At 40.2% G+C, this 20890-nt stretch overlaps 1 protein-coding gene across 3 annotated transcripts in view; it reads right to left on the reverse strand.

Annotated features, from left to right (window-relative positions):
- Nucleotides 1-226: 226 nt before the first annotated feature.
- DLG5 (discs large MAGUK scaffold protein 5) overlaps nucleotides 227-20890 on the reverse strand; it is a 111759-nt gene continuing 91095 nt past the window's right edge. For 2 of the 3 annotated variants that reach the window (XM_007435682.4, XM_088129001.1), the window contains exons 23-33: nucleotides 18614-18747; nucleotides 16877-17041; nucleotides 15829-16012; nucleotides 14350-14498; nucleotides 12807-12977; nucleotides 11437-11633; nucleotides 8866-9009; nucleotides 7405-7532; nucleotides 5333-5442; nucleotides 3904-4013; nucleotides 227-1847 (exon numbers count right to left, since the gene is read on the reverse strand). In XM_007435682.4, the coding sequence (XP_007435744.2) occupies nucleotides 1744-1847; nucleotides 3904-4013; nucleotides 5333-5442; nucleotides 7405-7532; nucleotides 8866-9009; nucleotides 11437-11633; nucleotides 12807-12977; nucleotides 14350-14498; nucleotides 15829-16012; nucleotides 16877-17041; nucleotides 18614-18747 (1596 nt within the window). In that variant the 3' untranslated portion in view covers nucleotides 227-1743. Of the gene's footprint in view, nucleotides 1848-3903; nucleotides 4014-5332; nucleotides 5443-7404; nucleotides 7533-8865; nucleotides 9010-11428; nucleotides 11634-12806; nucleotides 12978-14349; nucleotides 14499-15828; nucleotides 16013-16876; nucleotides 17042-18613; nucleotides 18748-20890 lie in introns of those variants that run through there. The other variant, XM_088129005.1, reaches the window with a different exon arrangement.

Below are 20890 nucleotides of genomic sequence, written 5' to 3' on the forward strand. Positions count from 1 at the left end.
TTGGGACAGCCTATACATGTTTATAATAAACGAACAAACAAATAACAAAACAAATGGTTTTCTGCTTATGATATATATTGTGTTTTGATTTTGGTTGACAGCCGTGTTTGCCGCCTGCATTGTGTCACTTTATTGTGAGATGTGCAGCTACATAAACTGTTTAAATAAATAAATAAATAAAATAGACTCAACTATAACCAAGCAACAAACTTCCATACCCTTCCAATTATAGAAATTGACCTTTATTTAACACAATACTTAGTTTCTTTTATTTTTGTTTTGATATAAAGTGACATTTTTAGTACAGAAAAATTACTGCTGGAACAGTATTGGCTTCTTTCAGTCGTACCACTAATCCACCTCAGGCCTCCCTCTTTAAAAAAAATAGAACTGCTGTCCCTCAACTTATAAACAATATTTCCACTCTCCATGTGTTATAACCTTTCTACATTTTTCCTTTCTCTCCGGTATTCAGAACTATAAAATAGCATCTGTAAAACAGAAGGTATAATTTCCAATCAAATGTTGTTTTTGAGCCATTGTGCAAGAAGAATCCCTTTTTTTTTTAATTAATGCAAATAAAAAAAGGAAAAATTCAAAACTGGCAAACCCAACAGAATGAAAATCTATCTATCTAATGAAATGTTAGGAACAATAGCCACAAATGCAACTCTAAACAAAACTTTAGCAATCAAGGTAAAACATGCAATTATTTTATGAAGGAAAATATAATAAAATTATGGTTGGAAAAGAAAGTTTGAAGCGAAAAAAGAAAGGAAAGGGAAAAAGCAATATACAGTAGAAGTTGATACAGGCAGGAAATACAAATTCTAACAAATTAAAAAACAAAAGCATACACATTTTTTTTCCGACAGTGGTAAAACTAACAGTTATAGACCACGCTAGAAGCTGTCAGATCCCTAAAACTGAACTGTGCTTCTAATTAAATAAAAATCCCTATGGCTATTTCACTCCAAAGAACAATGTCAGCATCCTGTTGCGTAAACTATCTACACATGGTAACATAAACAGTCTAGGCCTAACTTATTACCCCTTCTGATTTACTGTTTAATACAGCGCCCCAAACCCCCAATGATTAAGAGACAAGGAGCACATTGGGTACATCATGATGTTTAAATATCAAAATTCATGCATAAAAGAAACCAGTAACTTTGGACAAAGAACGTTTGACATACACACAGTGGCCTGGCCCATGGAGAAGGGTTTCTTCCCCGTGAAGTACCTGTGGGGAAGCCCATTCATCAAAATCCATGCATGTAATCCTGACATAAAATGGCTGCTCCTGAAGGACAGACCCACACTTCATGAAAAAGTTCTCACACCATTCTTGTGGGGGTAGCTGGGGGGGTTAGCAGAGGAGAACCCAAAAACGATTGCTTGTTTTTTTTAAAAAAAAAATTCAAGTAAACACAAACCCAAAATTCTTGGGGAGCAGGGCAAAGGTTTTGTAAACGTAATCTAAAGGGTTTCTTTTTTTCTTTTTCTTGCAGCATCACAAAGTCTTCTTCTGAAAAAAAGAAATCCTGGATTTGCTCATCTGTACTGAGACAAATATGTAAGAATTCTGCTGCCAGCAATGAATTAGTGTCTTCCAAACACGCTTCACAGATAATGTTGCTCATGACGCTTTTGTACCTACCATATAGGCAACTATAAATGGACACCCCCAATCAGCTGTTTATGTACAATCTGTTGCAGTTACAGTATTTTCACAGCATAGATCTATTGAGGGCCAGCAGGAATCCACAAGACTTTGCTCTGTTCTTGATCCACTGTTGTCATGATTTGAGTGCAAATGATTGAAAGAGGTCCTCCTTGGACAACACCTAAGAAAATAAGGAGAGAAGCCATCTGTGTTCATTTGCAAACAAGAAGAACTGCATAAATGAAATAGTTCCAAGAAACCACATTGAGTTTTAAAAAGTAGTAGATACTCTATGCCATTTACTCAAGTTCAGTTGTATCCCACCCTTCCTTCTCCTCCAGGTCTGAGTGATTTTTTTCCTCCATTTTCACAGGTTCATGCTGCTTGAGACACGTGCCACTCAAGAGATGAAAAAATGGCTTGTCTTTGGCCATTTCATAATAACATTGTGTGTGTTTAACACAGCATCGCGTTCTGAGCACCAGCATCCTCACATGACAGCCACTCTGGATCCTGAGTTTTTAATAAAACATTTCCTAAGCATACCTTGGTGACCTCATGGGCTAGACACTTGTTTTTAAAATTATCTGAACGGCTTAATTAGCCCTCCCAGAGATCAAAACGGGACATGAGGGAAAAGCAGGCAGATAAAAAGGGAAAAGGGAGGAGATGCAGAGGGCTATGGACGTGGCCAAATTCAAATAAATAAATAAATAAATAAATAGCACAAGCAAAAAATAATCAAGTTCCACAATGAAGACTTCCTAAGACAACTGTTTTCTCACCAAGCTTTCTGGGAGCTATTTTCAGTGGCATCGAGTGATAAAATTTAGACATTAAATTTAAATATGGTTAGAAGGATGTGGTTACAGAACAGCAAACCCTCAGGCTGAGCAAGGGAGACAAGGAGCAATAAACAGAGATGATGGTGGCAGCAACAAAACTGATATTATTTACTGATATGGAGAAAATATGTAAAAGATTTCAGCACTTTCCTTAATGAAGCAACTGTATGTGATATCATTTTTAACAGATGTTTATTCAACAAAGAAACACAAACCAAGGAAGAATTAAGGAAACATTTTAGACAACCTGTTTCCAAAGATCCATTTTAAAGAAAATGTACACATAGCTAGTGCATATACAGAATGTGCATGAAAGCTATTTACTTTTCTTTCAATTGTAGTCTGCTCTGCTGTTACCACTTACAATGGGAGGGTTTAATTTAAAAGAAATTAAATTAATTCTGGCACACTACTCTTCTGAAGAAATAAGAACAACACACCTGCAAATTCCAGGTATAAAACCTGATCAGGGTTAACTTATTGTTTCATCACTTGTAGAAAAAGGCATATACAGCAAAAGTGTTTACTGAGAAAGTTCTGAGCTGTGGAAAGGCTTACTAGTTAAACAGCCTTCTACACTATTGGCACATCTAAAATACATCCTTACTTACCATACACAAATACATTTATCCCAAGACTGAAATGTAAAATATATTGCTATTGATATGAGTATTTCATTTCTTCAAGAGATGCGCTCTTAAATTCCAACCTTTACTCTCATCTCTGAGTTAAAGGTAGAATAACACTTTAGCTATTTGAAAACTCCACAGCAAATAGAGTCATATTTTCAAGATGTATTAATATCTGGTGTATCTTTGTATTCTTATTAATTCCAGGCAATCCCATTGATTCTGATGATGTTTAGTATCCAGTAATAGATTATGAATCTTCTCTAGAACTTTGTCAACCACAGTAGCTACTTAGCAGCATTGACAAGAGTGGTGGGATTTGGACTTCTGGTGATATTATGTTTTTCACCAGAGGTCTGGCGAAATCTCCCCCACTCAGAAGCTCTGTCTGGCCATTTTCTTGGAGGCCGTGAACTTGGCTTCAAGCTGGACAAAGTTAACTGAAATGTCTGCTACAAGAATTTTCTCGAATGTTTCTCATTTCCTTATATAAGAAGATTTTTTCCTAAATTGTTGTTTACCCACAGAGACACAGGTGATAGAACAAACTCTGGGAATGATGGAGATGGGGCCAGTGGCAATTGGATACCCCAAACCGCTACATGGGACAGGAAGGAACTGGTTGTTCTCTCCTGCTGATTTAATTGTAATTTATTCAAATGCAGCAGATGAAGTGAGGGACAGCTACCTACTTCCCTTTTTGCCCCAGGGGCAACACAAAATCCTGGTTTATTCCATAGTGTTTATTTTCTTAATTACCAACCTGTGAAATACTTGCTATATTCCTGTTCTATCTTCTGAGCAGTCTCAAATTGTTCTTTGGAATGTTTTTGCGTCACCTTGTCTTTCAAGAAGACAGGATCTTTTTGCTCTCTGAAACACACAAATATGTACATATAAATCTATATCTTATTCAATGCTTATTTCTTTGGGGGACCCATGAAAGACCATAGGGAGCTGAGCAGATTTACAGCAAAAGCTACTTGATGAGCAAATATAAAGATGTGAGGAGAGCACAGTCTAGTGCCTGTGGAAGGAACAGCAAGGACTTTCAACAGTCGCAATGCCCAAAGCAATTTGCTGTCATCAGCAGGTATCCACGACTGGTTCATAATCAATCCGTTATGTCTACAGTCCCCAACTGCTAACCCCCTCTATTCTTTTTTACAAGCATTACTAGAAAACATACATTTAAATCTTTGCCTCCATATCTAGCTTGCTTCTGCAAGCTCCACCAGGGTTTTGCTAGCTTCTCCAGCTCTGCAGACCATGCAAAGGGCCAGTTTGCTGGAACTTAATTCATCCTAACTTGCAGTTCCTGGGCTCAAGCCAGTTTCTCCCCATAGATGCACACAACATGAAATCAAGAAGTGGACAGGGGAGACAGAACACTGAGGAGGAGTGATCATCGTCCTCCCCTAATGGTCAGCTGGAAGGAAGAACTGACTGGCTTGTTGCTTCTAAGTGTTTTGAGGTTAATGGCAGAGAGGATGACCATGGATCAGCTTGGAGGTCTTTCTTAAGGACTGAGAAGTGGAAATGGTTGCCAGCGGAAGTGTTCTATTTTACTACCATGTCACATGTCCAATCTCATTTTTGTTCCTTACCTCTTGTAAACGCTAAAATCATCTCATTTATGGAGCTTTTGATTTCATTTCTCCTTCCTCCTTTTGAAACTATTCTGCTTTATCCTTGTATGGGAGACTACCAAGAACTCCCATGGCTGTAGTCTAGGCTGGAAATGTGCAAAAATACATCCCCAAAGGCAATGGCAAGCCACTCACATGTTGTGACCAAGAAAACCACATGGATATGCCCATGTAGTAAGCCAGAGTCAAGGTCAACTCTAGGGAAACCTTTCCCTATGTTTGCCTATGGGCAATGTTTTATCTTAATCTGGGTTCATGTCAAGAATTACATGTCCTAACGGGCACCTGAAGGGTCTCTCGATCTGGCAAAGGACTGTAACTGATTAGGCATGTGTCTTATTTATATGTTATATACAACAAACGGAGTGCTTGGGTTTATTCACTTTGCTCCGAGATCAGATTGCTAGAAAGAATGACTAGGAACAATCCCCCACACGGCACACGAATGCAAATGAGAGTCTTAATCTTTTTTTAAAACTGAGGATTGATGGGGAGAAGGAGAAAGGTATTCCCAAACGACATGACCCCATACTTCACACTTACTTGATTTGCTTGGCATTTTTGTAGCGAACAAAGATGACTATTGGGTAGATGTGAATGCTGTGCAGTCGCTCAATGGCATGAGGTGCGATGTCCAAGAGACAGTGACAGTCCTAACAAAGGAACAAGGCATACCTCTTGTTGGTTATTCAAAGCATTGCAGTTTTGTTCAACAGTCCTTGCAAAGAATTCTGCAAGGTCAATCAGTATTATAGTCCTATATTGCAGCAGAGGCCTGACACAAAGGGATATTGCTTATTGCTGTCAAGCAAACCCACAACTCTCTCTCTCTCTCTCTCTCTCTCGCTGGGACTGCTGCTTCTCATTATCTTAATTATCTTTCCTTGAACCTCAGTACCTTCCTCTCCCCTCTTTGCCTTCCTACTCCTGGATCCCAGAACTCCTGACTCTTCCTATCACTTATGGATCTGTTTTGGAAATTCTGCATTTTTATTACGTTCATTCCCTCCTTCCCTTCATTTACTGCAATTATATATGTAACATTATTAGTTGGGGCTCTTTGTTTCACTCATTAGTATCAATTTAATATGAATGTCAATATTTGTATTAGCTGTGGTTACAATAATAAAAATTACTGTTCCTGCAGTCTGATGTTCATAACTTTGATCTGGTATTATTGTCATATTTCTTAGGAATAAAGTAGATGGGATGGAGCAGCAATATGCACTTTATTTTTTAAATTTATTATTAGATTTTCATCCCATCCTTATTTCTGGTCAAGTCAAGGGGCCCTATGTCCCTAATGCTCCCACCTCCTGTTCTCCCCACAACCACCACCCTGTGAAGTGAGCTGGGCTGAGAGAGGGTGAAAGACCCCAAGTCACCCAACGGGCTTTCATGCTTAAGGAGGACTAGAACTCAGTGTCTCCTGTTCCCAGCCCAGCCCCTTAGCCACTACACAAAACTGGCTCTCCAACAGCAATGTCTACCTATTTATGCATCTGTCTACAGCAGTGTTGTCCAAACCTGGCCACTTTAAGATGAGTGGACTTCAACTCCCAGAATTCCCCAGCCAGCATGGCTGGCTGGGGAATTCTGGGAGTTGAAGTCCACTCATCTTAAAGTGGCCAAGTTTGGACAACACTGGTCTACAGTAATGCCTAAAACAACAAAAGGGAGGGATCTGGCTTTACAACAGAACTTGTCCTCACTTCTAACCCTGAGGCTGAGCCAACAGAAAATTGCATATTGTGATAAGAGGACAGGAAGATAATGGAGGGTCCTTGATACAGAGAGACAGATTATTTTCACCACTAACTTAAGTTGTGATTGGAACACATCTGAACTGATGCAGCCACCCCTACGGGAAAAGGTTTACGTCTCTTATTTTGTTCTGTGTACAATGCCTAGTTATTACAAATGTTTTAAAAATGTGAGTTTTGATCAATGTAGAACTCATGAGCTTGTCTTCTGAGCCTCTATGATGCTCTAATAACAGAAATGAACATATTGGGCAGCTCAGGTATCATTTGGTTAGGGCTGTTTCTGATTCAGCATGTTGCGCAAGCAAGGTCAATGACCCAATCTATGGCTTGTTTTCACAATCTGAAGCCACAGTTCACTGTTGGCGTAATTGGCGCTACCGTGGTTAGCATAATTAGAGAAGAAAGATGCATGGGCTGTGGTTTCCCTCCTGGTTTGCTTTGTACCTTGCCCAAGTCTGTAACCATCTTTACAGATGAAGCCAACAGCTTCTAAAAAAAGGAAGGAGATGAAGCCAAGAACTGGCCAAATATACCATTGTTCCTTGGCTCATTTGCAAGACGGGTTGATTCTAGCTTGTTCAAGAAACCATGATTAAAACCAGATGAAGCTTGCCACAATGTGTCTGTACCATTTTTAAACCCTGGCATTTCGATACAGCTGAGAAGCAGCTGCTTTTGTTTGATTTCTTTAAGCTTTCTATCCTATCCTATTTCAAAAGTGTTTGGGACAGTTTTCCAGTCTCCTATTCAAGAAGCCTGTGGGGTTAAACCTGCTTAGCTACAGCTGGAAAACTACAATTGCGTGCCTTTTTCTATCAAGAGGATAAGGCTGGCAGGAAAGAAAAGCACCTTCTCGGTTATCTCTTTTATTGAGGCAACAGTTGTCACATCAAAATGTCCACTCCTACGTTTATAATCTATGAATAGGCAGTCTTTCACACCCCGCTCAATGGCTTGTTGAGAAGCTTTCATCACCTCTGTTTGAAAAGAAGAAAACAAACAACTGTTTATTCAGTTTTAGCCAAAATACATTCATTTAGCAGAAACATTTTTCTGACCCAGGTGTCCCTGTGCAACTCTGGGTGGTATGGATCTTGAAAGGCTCTTTGGGGCCTTCAAGGAATAACTCCATCCTCTGCACACTTTGCAGAGCAAAAGAATGATCAGAGTTAAATGTATAACATGGCAAAGAAGGCAGAAATACTGCATTGCTAAAGGGAGAAAATGTCTGTGTGCATGTGTGTGTATTTGAGTGAGTGAGTGAGAATGAGAAAGATACCTGTTATTATCTTAATCTATTCAATGTTGGATCCGTTGCTTGTGGGAGGCAGAGTCCATTGTAGCAGCAGTTAACCAGACAGCTCCAAAGAATGGCAAAGCATATGATATACTGGAAGTGTTTTAAAAATACACCTTGTTAAACACTTCCGTGATGGAGTTATACTTTTGGAAGACATCCTCTCGAAAGGAATTAAACTGAGAATTAGTTGTAATTGGGTTTTTTTAAGCATATAAAGGACAGGAAACTGTAATATGCACCAATAATACAGAACATCTGCTTCAGTAGATTAAATCAAGGGGCAAAAGCTGGAGAAAGTGAACAGATTTTCCATTTTTTTAAAAACATGATCAGCTTGATATATGCAGCAGAATTAAATGGGAATAAGATAGCAGGAAGCTGAGCCACGAAAGTGGAAAGAGACTCCCTTTTAAAGTATTCCCCTACTTAAGTCTCTCTGAAAATACAAATTAAGAGTAAAAAAATGAGATGGGCGAAGCCCTGATGTGTTAGGTTCTTTTTCTTTTATGCGCACAATCATTCAGATTAGTACATCCTGTCAACCACTTCAGAAGGGTAGCACTTCCTCTTGCTGGATGGACAGTCTAGGTTTCAAAAACCTGAGTATTGGAGGAGGTGGGGTGTCAGATGGATAGAAGTTAAGAATTGCCAGAGCCAGCAAGAGAGGAGACACAAACGTAAATGGAGAAAACATTCCATGCTAAAGAATCCTTTTTTTTTTAGAAATATCAGAAAGCGCTTCAAGAGGTGACCAAACAGTCAACATTTTAAGAAGGACCACTTGGTAGGGATGGTTGTGGTACTGTTTCTCCTCTCCTAGTTTGAAGGTTTGGATAGTGTGACATCCAACGAGGAACGGAGAAAGCAGCTGGCATCCAAGTCACATAAATAAACATTAAACATGGGCATGCTTGAGAAAATATTTTTCAAATATTTTTTAGGGACCTCCTTCCATAAATGGATGTTATGTTTTACTTTTCTAGGACAGCCGTCCAGTGCAATGGACTTACCAAGAGGACACCTACAAAATTTTCCTGGTGATTCTTTAACCAACATATCTTTCACAGCATCAGGTAATGGTCCCAGGATAAGCACTGGTCTAGGAGATGTGCAGTCTACCTTTTGGACTCGTTGATAAGCCAGGCTTACAGCATCTGGAAAGAAACACAACTTCGCTTGCATTTGGTTCTGTGTTTTTTCCTGGTCATGCAACACTCAACAGCACTTGCTAGAAAGGGTGGTTGAAACGTGGCCTGATGGGAAAACTGAATCTGAATTTCCATGACAACATAAAATCAGTGAATATGAGCCCTCCAAAAACTCAACAAGTGAACTGAAAATCTCCCAAACAGAAAGTGTGAAAAGGGATGATTACGAACAGTTCAGGGAACTATATATTGTCTTCATCAAATAACTGTACAATTACACTTCTTGGCTAGGTAAAAAAAAAAAGATTTGAAGTTGAACTATCTGCAGAAAAAAAAAAAACATTACTGTGAATGGCAAAAAGCTAGCAATCTTCTCATTTGTTTGGGAACGGTTTAAAGAATTTGGCAATTTTATTGACCACAGTATATTTTGAGTTCTGGTTAATACCGGGTAACCCTTAAGTTTCTTCCCTTTGCTATAAAACATTTACTTACTTTAAATTGTAACAAAATCAAAACAAGCATTCTATAATGCTTGTCTCCCACTCGATATGATAAAAACCCAAGTCTCTCTGGGCACGACCTGTTGGGAGCGTCTTCCATCTACACAACACTACATGCAAGATATTCTTGCTCACACTTTGAGTCAGACTTTGAACACAGATTTTAAGTTTTTATTATCAATTGTTTGTTTGTTTTGATGTAGAAAGCTACCCAGAGTCCTTCAGAACTGGGGTGGGCTACAAGTTCTGTAAAACAAATACAAATTTCAAGCATTTTTTTTCCAAAACTAAAAATAGCCTTGAGGCTTTTGTGATGCTAAAGGAAGTGAAAGCAGCATTTTCCAAGAGGTGTCTGCTTGTTCTTTTAGAGTTGATTTCCATGACAACCCAAAACATACGGCATCTCTCTCTGGAGACTACAGGACATTTGAATGCTGTCTGAAGGCTCTGGGACTAAAGGCTTTCTCCTCTTAACAATAAGATTATCCACCACCAAAACTGCCCTATAAGGATGCCTCATAGATGTTTGCATTCACTGCCAGGAGAGCCCGGCTGCCATCACCAGATCCAATATCTCATTCTAAATCACATGTGAGGGACCAGAACACTTCCAAATGCACGGGCCTCCACTCTCAGAGGCCAAGCCAGCTGGGGAATTCTGGGTGCTGAAGTCCATACATCTGAAAGTTGCAAAAGACTGCTTTAGAGGCTTTCTTGCTGCAGCAAAGTGGCTGGTGTAAATCTGTTGAGTGGGATGAATGGTTCATTTGCAAGAAAGACACTCCAGAAGAAGGCATTTGTTATGCATTTCGGAGATTCCTTCAAACCACCTTCTCCTATAGAAAGCACCAGAGCAGGGGATACAACATGTTCTGAGGTGCCTTTCCCAGAAGGTGGTCACAAGTCTGTTTTGTGCCATGTTTGGCTTAAATGGTCAAGTCATCTAAACACTCAGGAAGAACGTCTCAACGTGAAATTCCTTGAGCTGCTACAATTAATGCAACAGCAAAAGAAATAAGAAATACAAATAAATATGGCTGTGGGAAGGAAAGACCTTCTATCTCAAGGTACTGTGCCCTGCCACACTCCTTCGAATATGCTAACTGCACAAGAGAAACAGGCTGGGGAAAATGCATTTACTAAACTGCCTTGAAGAACATCTTGGAACAGCCAACAATGAAGACCTACATTAGTCTTATTGGTAGCATTGCTATAAATACAGTGACTAGAAAGGCTGACATCAATAAACTGGTTGCAAAACATCAAGAAAATTTAAGACTGGTATGGAGAATGCAGCTACTGCCCTATCTGGAATCTAAAAAAAAAAAAAAAAGTGTTTTGTGTCATCTTTCCACTACAGCCCTATTTGGTCTGGAACCAGAGCAAAGCATGAAACTGCTTCACAGAGCCATGCATTCTTAGCATGAACCAAAGCAGCCATATCACCTTACTTCATCTATTTCCCTTATCCATTCTGCAGCCTCCTGCATTTGCAATACACAAAGCTTGAGCAGAAAAGTCTCTTTCAGCTTTTGCCAAGTGGTGGAGATTAAAAGCAACCATGAGGTGAGGCTAAGTACCTTGTGGAAGTGAAATGAAGCATGCTATTTCTAAAACACCAAGGCTGATCTAAGCTGTTTCATGGAGACTACAGTATATAGAAGGAACTGAAGCGCTATGAAAATGCCAGCTGGGAAATGAAAGATCACTTGTAGAAAACTCACTAGAACAAATGGCTATGGCCTACACAAATCTCTTATTTAAAAAGTTAAGGGATGGAACAACTCTTTTAAGAACGAAACTGAAGTATGAATGCATGTATAACTGAACATCTTAAAAAGTCCCCCAGAGCTGTAGCTATTCCTTTACCAAAGTACAGCCAAATACAGGTTGTCCTGCCATGTTTTAACTGAATGCAGTTGTCACTTGCCATCCAAGAGAGGGAAGGAGTCCGTGCTGATGGTGTCAAGGGCCAGCAAATCTTTTCCATCTTTGGACCCACTACGTTTGTGTTTGTGTTTCCTCCTGAAGAAGGATCTGCGAGCTGCAGCTGATGATGTCTTTGAGGAACTGTTCTCATCTTTGGCCTCTGACATGCTGTGCCTCCTGTAGAATTCCTGCTCCATCCTACAAAGAAATGGTTGGGAGAGTCAAGCAGGAGGTGAAAGGATCGTGATAGAAAAATTCCTCAAGAAAACAGAGTTGCTCGTAAGAGACGTCCTACCAAATACGCCCAGCTGGTGCACTTTTTCCACTCCTTGCACCAACTCCTGGATGACTAGGTCACACTAGTTTTAAAATTATATTCTGCTGAATCTCTGAGTGCTTTAGGGTGAAGATCAGTAATGTGGGCAAATGTCCCTGAAAAACACTTTCCTCATCTTGTTTACTTGTACTAAACGTTCTTTTGTGTAGGGTACAGCAACACAGGCTGTTGTAGCATTTAGGGAGAGTAGGGATAGACAATGAGCTTCACCCACTGTCATCCAATGACAGGTATTGGGCAAAGGTTCATGGAAGACAGGAAACCATTAGAGCAGATTATGTGTTTCAACCTATTTGCACTTTAATCCAGACAGGAGTGAACTCAGGACGCTCCATCCAATTCTGCACTAATTCCATTTTTTTAGGACACTGATTTTGCGGCAACATACGTAGATCATTGCCTTATCTGGTCAGAGCGTTTGGACTGTTTACCAGCTCTAGTAACACCCAGACTCATAAAAAGGCCCAGTTGCAGAATTGGGATGGGTGATTCCCCAAGGAAAGACCTGATGTGGTGCAAACAGCAAAAAGGGTAAGTCAGCAGCCAGAAATGAGACACCCTGGTTGCCAATTAAATGGCATGATGTCAGGCTTTTAATTTAGGCAGTAGTGGCTGCTTCTTCCCTTGATCTTGATCTTCCTGATCTTTGAAAAACCAAGCACTAATTTAGTGGATTAAGGAAGGAAGTGTCCCTACCTAATGATCCAAATTAAGTACAGATGCCATTGCCATGGAGAACATGCCACAGCATTATTAGGGGGATGTTGGTGTGGCTTCCATCTGAATCAGAAAATAAAGTCCTTTCCATTTTTAGGAAGGGGGAAACTGCCAACATCATCAACATGACTTGCTGGAATAGCTTCTTTAACTGAATGGCTTTAAAAGTCTTTCCACCAGCCATGGTGGGAAACTGGATATTGCTCCCCCCAACCAAGCTTTGAAGAGTGAAATGCTCAGCTTTATTTTTACTTCTTTGAAATTGCTTCATTTGAGCAATTCCATAGATCTCATTGAAATCGCTAGGGTGGAATTACATGTATTTGCTGGGAATCTGTCCTCTTTCCAGCTTCTGGGCATTTTCATCCAGCTGCCATGCCATCCAACAGCCAAAGTTCCCTTGTGGCAGAGTGTCATCGACATACAAAATGTCATCTTTTTTGAAGCTTAAGTCCTGCTCAACCTCTGCTAGTCGGTCATAGAGGGCCCTGCAAGGAGAGAGAGATTACCATGCATCCTTTTCAGATTATTCCAGATATTACGGGATGAAAAGTTAGGACCTCCTGTTTTGCACGTCACCCACAGCCATCCCTGCTGACTTGGAGAAAAAGAAGTGACCTTCAACATACTGAAATCTGTGGTTAAGACAAAAATTTACGTCGGGCCACTTGAGAAAAAAAATTATCACAGATTTACTGAATCATATTTTAATCTTTTTTCTTTGCTATCTTCTTTTCTGTTTAAAATTAACAACAACAACAACAACAACAACAAATCATGACAATATCCTAGATCCTTGGGAAAGGAAGTCCCAAATCATGTTGGGGTGGTGACAGTGAGTTTTTAAAATATATTTATTTCCCAAATCAATGGAGATGTAGTCATGGCACTTGTGAGAAATGCAAGGGTTTTGCACAATTACAAAGAGAAGAATCAAAACCTCAAGATCTGTTGATTGGAGAGAGTCAAGGTTGCTGAGATCTCTATCCCATGAATATGAAGTTACTGCTAACAACATTCCTATGAGTAGGAATTAGCAGAAACTCCCAACATTTGACATTCTACAGCAGGGTTTTTCAAACGGGAATCCCCAGAACCTTGGGGTTCTGCAAGATCTCAATTGGGTTCCATGAGAGATATGGGAGAGGGGGAGATTAACTTGAACACAACTAATTTTCTTGATCAGGGGTTCAAGTATTGTTTTGTTTGTGGTGGCGGTGTTTTTTTTTTTTTTAAACTAGCAGCTTCCTTGTCTTGAAAAAGTTTCCAAGCCCCTATTCTAGGGGAAATTTTGAACCCATCTCTGTTCCCCAGCAAGGTTTTGGGACTGGGTCCCTTCATCTTTTCAACTTCAGCCTGGCAGAGGCATTTTTTCTCCCACTGAAACAAGTGCGAGAACAAACAATGACTCAGAACTGCTGGAAGGAAAGGGAAAAAAAAACCTTAGGGGGAAAAAAAACTTTGAAAAGACTTAAGAGGGCTGGGATTCAACAGGAAATTTTAAAAAATGTCCCTGCTTCAAAAATCTTTATTCCTAGGTTCTACATTTTGCAGGTAATGCAGGAAACTGAATTACCAGTGGAGAATGAAGTATAAAATTACTACTAATGCAGTTTGATTTAATCACCTCAAATGTTTGATATTACTTAAGTAAGTAGGTCATTTAGCTAAGTGGCACTGCCTTCCTACTATAGCATGAAATTCCTTACCTGTACAAATGACCCAATGAAGTTGCTGCAGTAACTTAAAACTCATATGGCTGAGCTTATCTGCACTTTCAGCAGCAAGCCATAAAGAAAAGTTTGTGTAAGTAACCAGCCCATAATAGTTGATGAAGTTACTACATGAAATTTTAAGTACCTGACGAAGAAACCATCTCCAGGTAAATCTTTGATCTTGTTGAATTCTTCGATTCTGTACTGAGCTTTTATTCTAATGTTTTCACCTGGTTTGAGCATTTCAAGGTAAGCTTCCTCTGCTGTTTTATTTCGCATGTCAACAGATCCATACTGTAAAAAAATAAAATAAAAATAAAACAATACCATGTGTTTAAGTGTTGCTTCTGAATTTCATTACCAATCAAAATTGGTACTTACACTAATCTTGTTCGGTGACATAAAAAAGTCACCAAGTTTCAGCTTCAATATTCTGATCTCAAGCACATATCTCCTGACCAAGCCTAATTCAAATCTCTTCATCGGTATTTTACGGAAGAGTAATTACACATCAGGTGAATCTACAAGATCCTTTTTCTGATGGATCTTCATTTCCTCTTCAAAAGCACCAACAGAATGGAGGAAGCCTGAGTGAATGGCTAACTCCTTTGGGAATAAGGTAGAAGAAAAGTGAACAAGTGTTTTATCCATTCTAATTTAGCCACTCAAATTGCATCCTCCATCCGGAAATTTCATCTCCACGAAGACAAATGTGAAGGAATGATTTAAATGGACAAATTATGGAATTGAAAGAGTTGTTTCTTTACTCGTGATTCTGGGTTCCTGAAGAGGATTGGGGTTTTTTTCCCTTGAAGCAGTAAGTTGGAAAACTCAGTTACATAAAATTGTAGCTTAGCTAGAATCAGCAAAGAGGAAAAATACACATATCTAATCTAATGCTTAAAAGGAAATAAACTGAATGTGTTATTTAAAAAAAAAAATGCACCCTTAACAGAAGATAATATTACAGGAATTTAACTTCCCTTGAGCTCATGAGTCTGGTTACAGCTGCAGGGGGGAAACCAGAGCCTTCTGTTCCTATTTCAGGTTAACTGCAGCTAACTGTGTTATCCAATACCCTATGACCTGAAATTAATCTTCCCTACAGTTTGATTAAATAAGTTAATGTCCCCAGACTTGTGATGAATCCCAGACAGAAGCATAAACTTCCACACAGACAATGAGTTCTACAGTCATGGATTTTACAATGCTTTTAAAACTACCTGTTTTTATTTTATATGAGATATGGGCTCTCCATGGCCACATGGAGATGTATGGTTATGGGGTACAAGTGATATAGCACAACTGGTGTCATCATGCCACAGTTCTGTCATGACTGAGGGAATTAGACAACTTGTGTCATTTGCATGATGACATGTGGCTTCTGAGATAGGACTCTGCAGTATCCTGTTCTAAGTGGTTCCTGGAATCTTCTCCTCCAAGACTCAGAACACAGCTGTTTAAAATGGTCAGAATAGTCCAAAACTGTGGTTAAACAAACAAACAAACCAAGCCCATTTATGTGACAGGTGTCTACCTAGCTCACATCACCACCCTCCTTTTATGGCCTTTGGAACTTATTTTGCCCCTCTTGGTACCTCTCCTTTTGATATTGACAGTATACCTCCAGTATTAGATCTCCTGGCATTAGGCCTTCAGGTCCTTTTGCTGGGCTCTCATCTTCTAGATCAGAGACAAATATTCCATACATGTTTCCACCACCAATTTGGATTCCAAGCTCCACTTGGGATTTCTTGATATTAACTGTTCTAGGTTCGGGTGTCCTTTTAATCATGTCAGCAGAACTCCTTTTAACAACAAGAGACAAAGACTCAAGGCCTGTTGGTAAAACTAATCCTCCTTGGCTACTACTCCCCTAATCCTTTCTGGAGGAGAGGGATAAAGACAAAAGGATGTTCCAATGGTTGGATTTGAGAGCCTTAGGCCAGGAATGAACTGTTCCTCACTCAAGAGTTGGATGTCAGGCTCCACATGAAAACTCAACTCTTGCCCTTGACCCTTGCCCAGAATACCTGTAAAGGTAGGTTCTTTTCATTTCAAACACTTCATCACCTGTTTGTGCCCTCCACCTCCAAACTGTCCATTTGTGTTCCCAGAGCAAGTAGGACCAAAACTTTTTCTTTTTTTTATTTGCAGATTTTCATTTCATATGGCAAAATGGGGGCTGTAGGTCCTGCAGATGATAAAGACCATCACAGCACCCTTTAAACACCCCCAACAGAGAGAGAGAGAGAGAGGGAGGGAGAGAGATCAAGCAGATCTTCTCATTTTAGGGATTAAAGGGCAACATGATTATTATTCTGCAAGGCATAAGACACCAACTGCACCTCTTAAACTGAATAATGGTCCAGAAATTTCACCTCACTCTTGTGACACTGCATAATCATCAGCCAAATAGGGCTATCAGGAAAAGTTTTCCCATTCCTCCTCTAGAATCAGCCCTTCTCAACCTGCTGCCCTCCAGAAATTTTGGGTATAGTCTTCTCAGCCCAGCCAGCATGGTTAATGGAAAAGACAGAGAGACTAATAGTCCCAAACATAAGATGGACATACCACTGGGGAAGGCTCTGCTAAATGACAGAAATACAAGTTCAAAGATGAGTTCCTGCTGAAATAAGTGCTGTCTGTTCTTGAATTGGGAAGCAGCTTACCTAACTGAATTGCGGGGACTGGTGGTTGGAGTGGTCTCCTTGGATGGAGGAGTCATGGTCCCTTCATCTTGTTCACTCACAGTATCAATTATGGAATGGCTGTCAGGGGTTGGAGTTCCACTGCCTTGTGGAGTGGAATGAGTACTCACAGGTTCCAGACGGGAGCTTAAAGGAAAGAAGGGAGCAATAAGAGAGGTGAGTTAAAAGGTGATTAAAATGCAACACCTTTCAAGATCGGCATAACTTTTGGTATCTAAATGGTCCTTGAAATCTTAGAGCCTCTGAATTTTAAATGAAACTGTTGTTTAGTCTACCCCAGAATCCTTGCAAAGAGACTAAGGAAGACAATTTCTTTCAATTTCAAGCAAGAGTTTTCCCAACAAAGAATAACTACAGTCACAAAGTGAGAATTAAATATTGCACAGTTGGCTTTTAATGGTTGCCTCTGCTCCCTGAACTTCAGCTGATCAGCAGATGCTACAACTGGTTTTTTAAAAACGGATATACCTTGCTTTTTCTGGGTTAAGTTCAAATGTACCCAGCTTTTTCCTGGTCTCCAGTTGAAACATACCCCTGGGAAAAAGTGTTCCAAAGTGAGTAATGTTTTTTAGCTAAAATAATGATGGGGTAGTACAGGAAAGAGCAAATGTCTTCCATTTTCTTCTTCCTCTATCTTAAGCCCACATTAGGACTTGCACTACTGTTTTGGGGGATTTTCCCCCACCAAAGCCCAATTAGGGTATCCATGGTCAGAAAAGCTTCAGCAATGCAAAAATGGGGGGACTGTAGGTGACAATCTGTTCTTTTCCAGAACAATGTGAGAGGCCAAGTTACTCTATTTGCAGAAACATCATGAACTTTCAGAAAAGCTCCATTCAGACACTAAAATTATGCTTTAAAGTGATGTCTCAACTGGCAAAACATAATCAGCCTTGGCAGCTAGTTTGTTTGTTTATCATATTTACATAGCCGCCCATCTCACATAAAGTGACTCTTTTTATAGTTAATCAAAGTTAATTAGTTATCTTGGAGGTGGAAGGAAACTTACAAAGCTGAGTTTTCAGAGTCGTAAAAATTAAGAGATCTGGATGCTTAACCACTGTTAAGCAGAAGCTGCCATTTGGTGTGATGTTGTAGGGCAAAACTGACAAGTCCAAATCAAGACCCTGACCCACACATATTTTTTTCTGCACAACACAATGTCACTGGTTCAGCTAGAAAGCAATCAGGTGCACAGAATATAATAAGCTAAAAGGAAGTGCTAATTGCAGAAATGCAAGCCTAGCCACAACGAATGACCAATTAACACTGAGAACTCAAGGTTTTTTAGACAGAGGCTGTGATAAAATAACCATTTCCAATGCACTTCTTAGACCTCTTTGTTCAATCCAAAGGAACCATTGTATAGGGAATATATTACCTCAGCCTCTCCACCCTTTATAACCCATTCAAAAAGTATATGAATTAACCTTATCACCCACATTGAACATTATATTCCTTTGGGGGACTATCTGCTATCTATTCTGTAACTGATAAAATAAAAGGATCATTTGCATAAGTCTATAAAGAGGGCTTGTAGCTCCACCCCTCTTTAGGCTTCCTCATCCTGGTACTACAATCTGTCAATAAATCAACTGGTGCTTCAAGGCAATGGTGTCTTGGTCTCCAGTTCAAACACAACCCTGGAAAAAAGTTCTTCACAGGATACAGACCCTCCTGGACAAGGTTGAAGCTTACCTTGATCGTGAATGATTGCCCAGCTGGAACATGTGGGGGTTGTACTGTGCCAGAATAGTTATGGTATCACACTGCTGCCCCATGATCAGCCGAGCTTGTTGTTCTGTAGCATTCCGCAAGTTGATTCCGTTAAACTGGGGGGAGATGGGACCACACACATATGCATTCATAAAGACTTCCTCATTTAACATCATCTTGCTTTCTGAAACTTGATCTCCCCAATTTATTGAATCTGCTGCATTAAGATTTCCCCTATTTATTAAATCTGTTGCATTAAGATGTGTGTGTGTGTGCACGCAATGACTGATTTTATATTACTTAATTACCTCTTTGGGAGAAAAAGCATTCTGAGTTTTGAGAAAATGCTATGGATACACCTACAGGTGAAACTTGAAAAATTAGAATATCGTGCAAATGTTCATTTATGTCAGTAAGGCAACTCAAAAGGTGAAACCAATACATGAGATAGACGCATTACATGCAAAGCGAGATATGTCAAGCCTTACTTTGGTATAATTGTGATGATTATGGCGTACAGCTTATGAAAACCCCAAATTCACAATCTCAGAAAATTAGAATAGTGTGAAAAGGTTCAATATTCTAGTCTCAAAGTGTCCCACTCTAATCAGCTAATGAATCCATAACACCTGCAAAGGGTTCCTGAGCCTTTAAACAGTCTCTCAGGCTAGGAAAGACTGCTGACCTGACAGTTGTGCAGAAAACCATCACTGACACCCTCCATAAGGAGGGAAAGCCCCAAAAGGTAATTGCAAAAGAAGTTGGATGTTCCCAAAGTGCTGTATCAAAGCACATCAATAGAAGGTTATGTGGAAGGGAAAAGTGTGGAAGAAAAAGGTGCACAAGCAGCAGGGATGACCGCAGCCTGGAGAGGATTGTCAGGAAAAGGCCATTCAAAAGTATTGGGGACTTTCACAAGGAGTGGACTGAGGCTGGAGGTAGTGCACCAAGAGCCACCACACACAGACGGATCCTGGACATGGGCTTCAAATGTCGTATTCCTCTTGTCAAGCCGCTCCTGAACAACAAACAACGTCAGAAGTGTCTTACCTGGGCTACAGAAAAAAAGAACTAGTCTGTTGCCCAGTGGTCCAAAGTCCTCTTTTCTGATGAGAGCAACTTTTGCATCTCATTTGGGAACCAAGGACCCAGAGTCTGGAGGAAGAATGGAGAGGCACACAATGCACGATGCTTGAAGTCCGGTGTGAAGTTTCCACGCTGTGTTGATTTGGGGAGCCATGTCATCTGCTGGTCTTTGTCCACTGTGCTTCATTAAGTCCAGGGTCAACGCAGCCATCTACCAGGAGATTTTGGAGCATTTCATGCTTTCTTCCGCAGACGAGCTTTATGGGGATGCTGACTTCATTTTCCAGCAGGACTTGGCACCTGCCCACACTGCCAAAAGTACCAAAACCTGGTTCAATGACCATGGGATTACTGTGCTTGATTGGCCAGCAAACTCGCTTGACCTGAACCCCATAGAGAATCTATGGGGCATTGCCAAGAGAAAGATGAGGGACATGAGACCGAACAATGTAGCGGAGCTGAAGGCCGCTATTGAAGCATCCTGGTCTTCCATAACACCTCAGCAGTGCCACAGGCTGATAGCATCCATGCCACACCGCATTGCGGCAGTCATTGCTGCAAAAGGGGCCCAAACCAAGTACTGAGTACATATGCATGCTTATACTTTGCAGAGGTCCGATATTGTTCTATTTCCAATCCTTGTGTTATTGATGTCATGTAATATTCTAATTTTCTGAGATTGTGAATTTGGGGTTTTCATAAGCTGTACGCCATAATCATCACAATTATACCAAAGTAAGGCTTGACATATCTCGCTTTGCATGTAATGCGTCTATCTCATATATTGGTTTCAGCTTTTGAGTTGCCTTACTGACATAAATGAACATTTGCACGATATTCTAATTTTTCGAGTTTCACCTGTACATAATGGCTGCCATGATAAAGGCATCAGCCGGGGGGGGGGGGGGGGGCTGAAGGACACAGGTGAAAATGGCCAGCCCCACAACCTGTTATGAGATCCCTCAATTTTCTTTCCACCAAACAAAGCCCTAGGGCGCAGCTTTTTGCCATTTTTATTCCCTACAAATACTTGAGGGGCTCAAAGCATTCTTGGAAGTAAAGAGAATACTGGAGTTTGGTGTTTTTCTTTGAAAAAAAATAAATATGAAAATAACACACTACAAAAACATGCGCGCGCACACACACACAAAGGACAAGGGAGATGCATTTGGA

The sequence above is a fragment of the Python bivittatus genome, unplaced genomic scaffold, assembly GCF_059951505.1.
Source record: "Python bivittatus isolate LINGU-HERP-01145 unplaced genomic scaffold, Pbiv_v1 ctg000050_np1212, whole genome shotgun sequence".
Taxonomy (NCBI): domain Eukaryota; kingdom Metazoa; phylum Chordata; class Lepidosauria; order Squamata; family Pythonidae; genus Python; species Python bivittatus.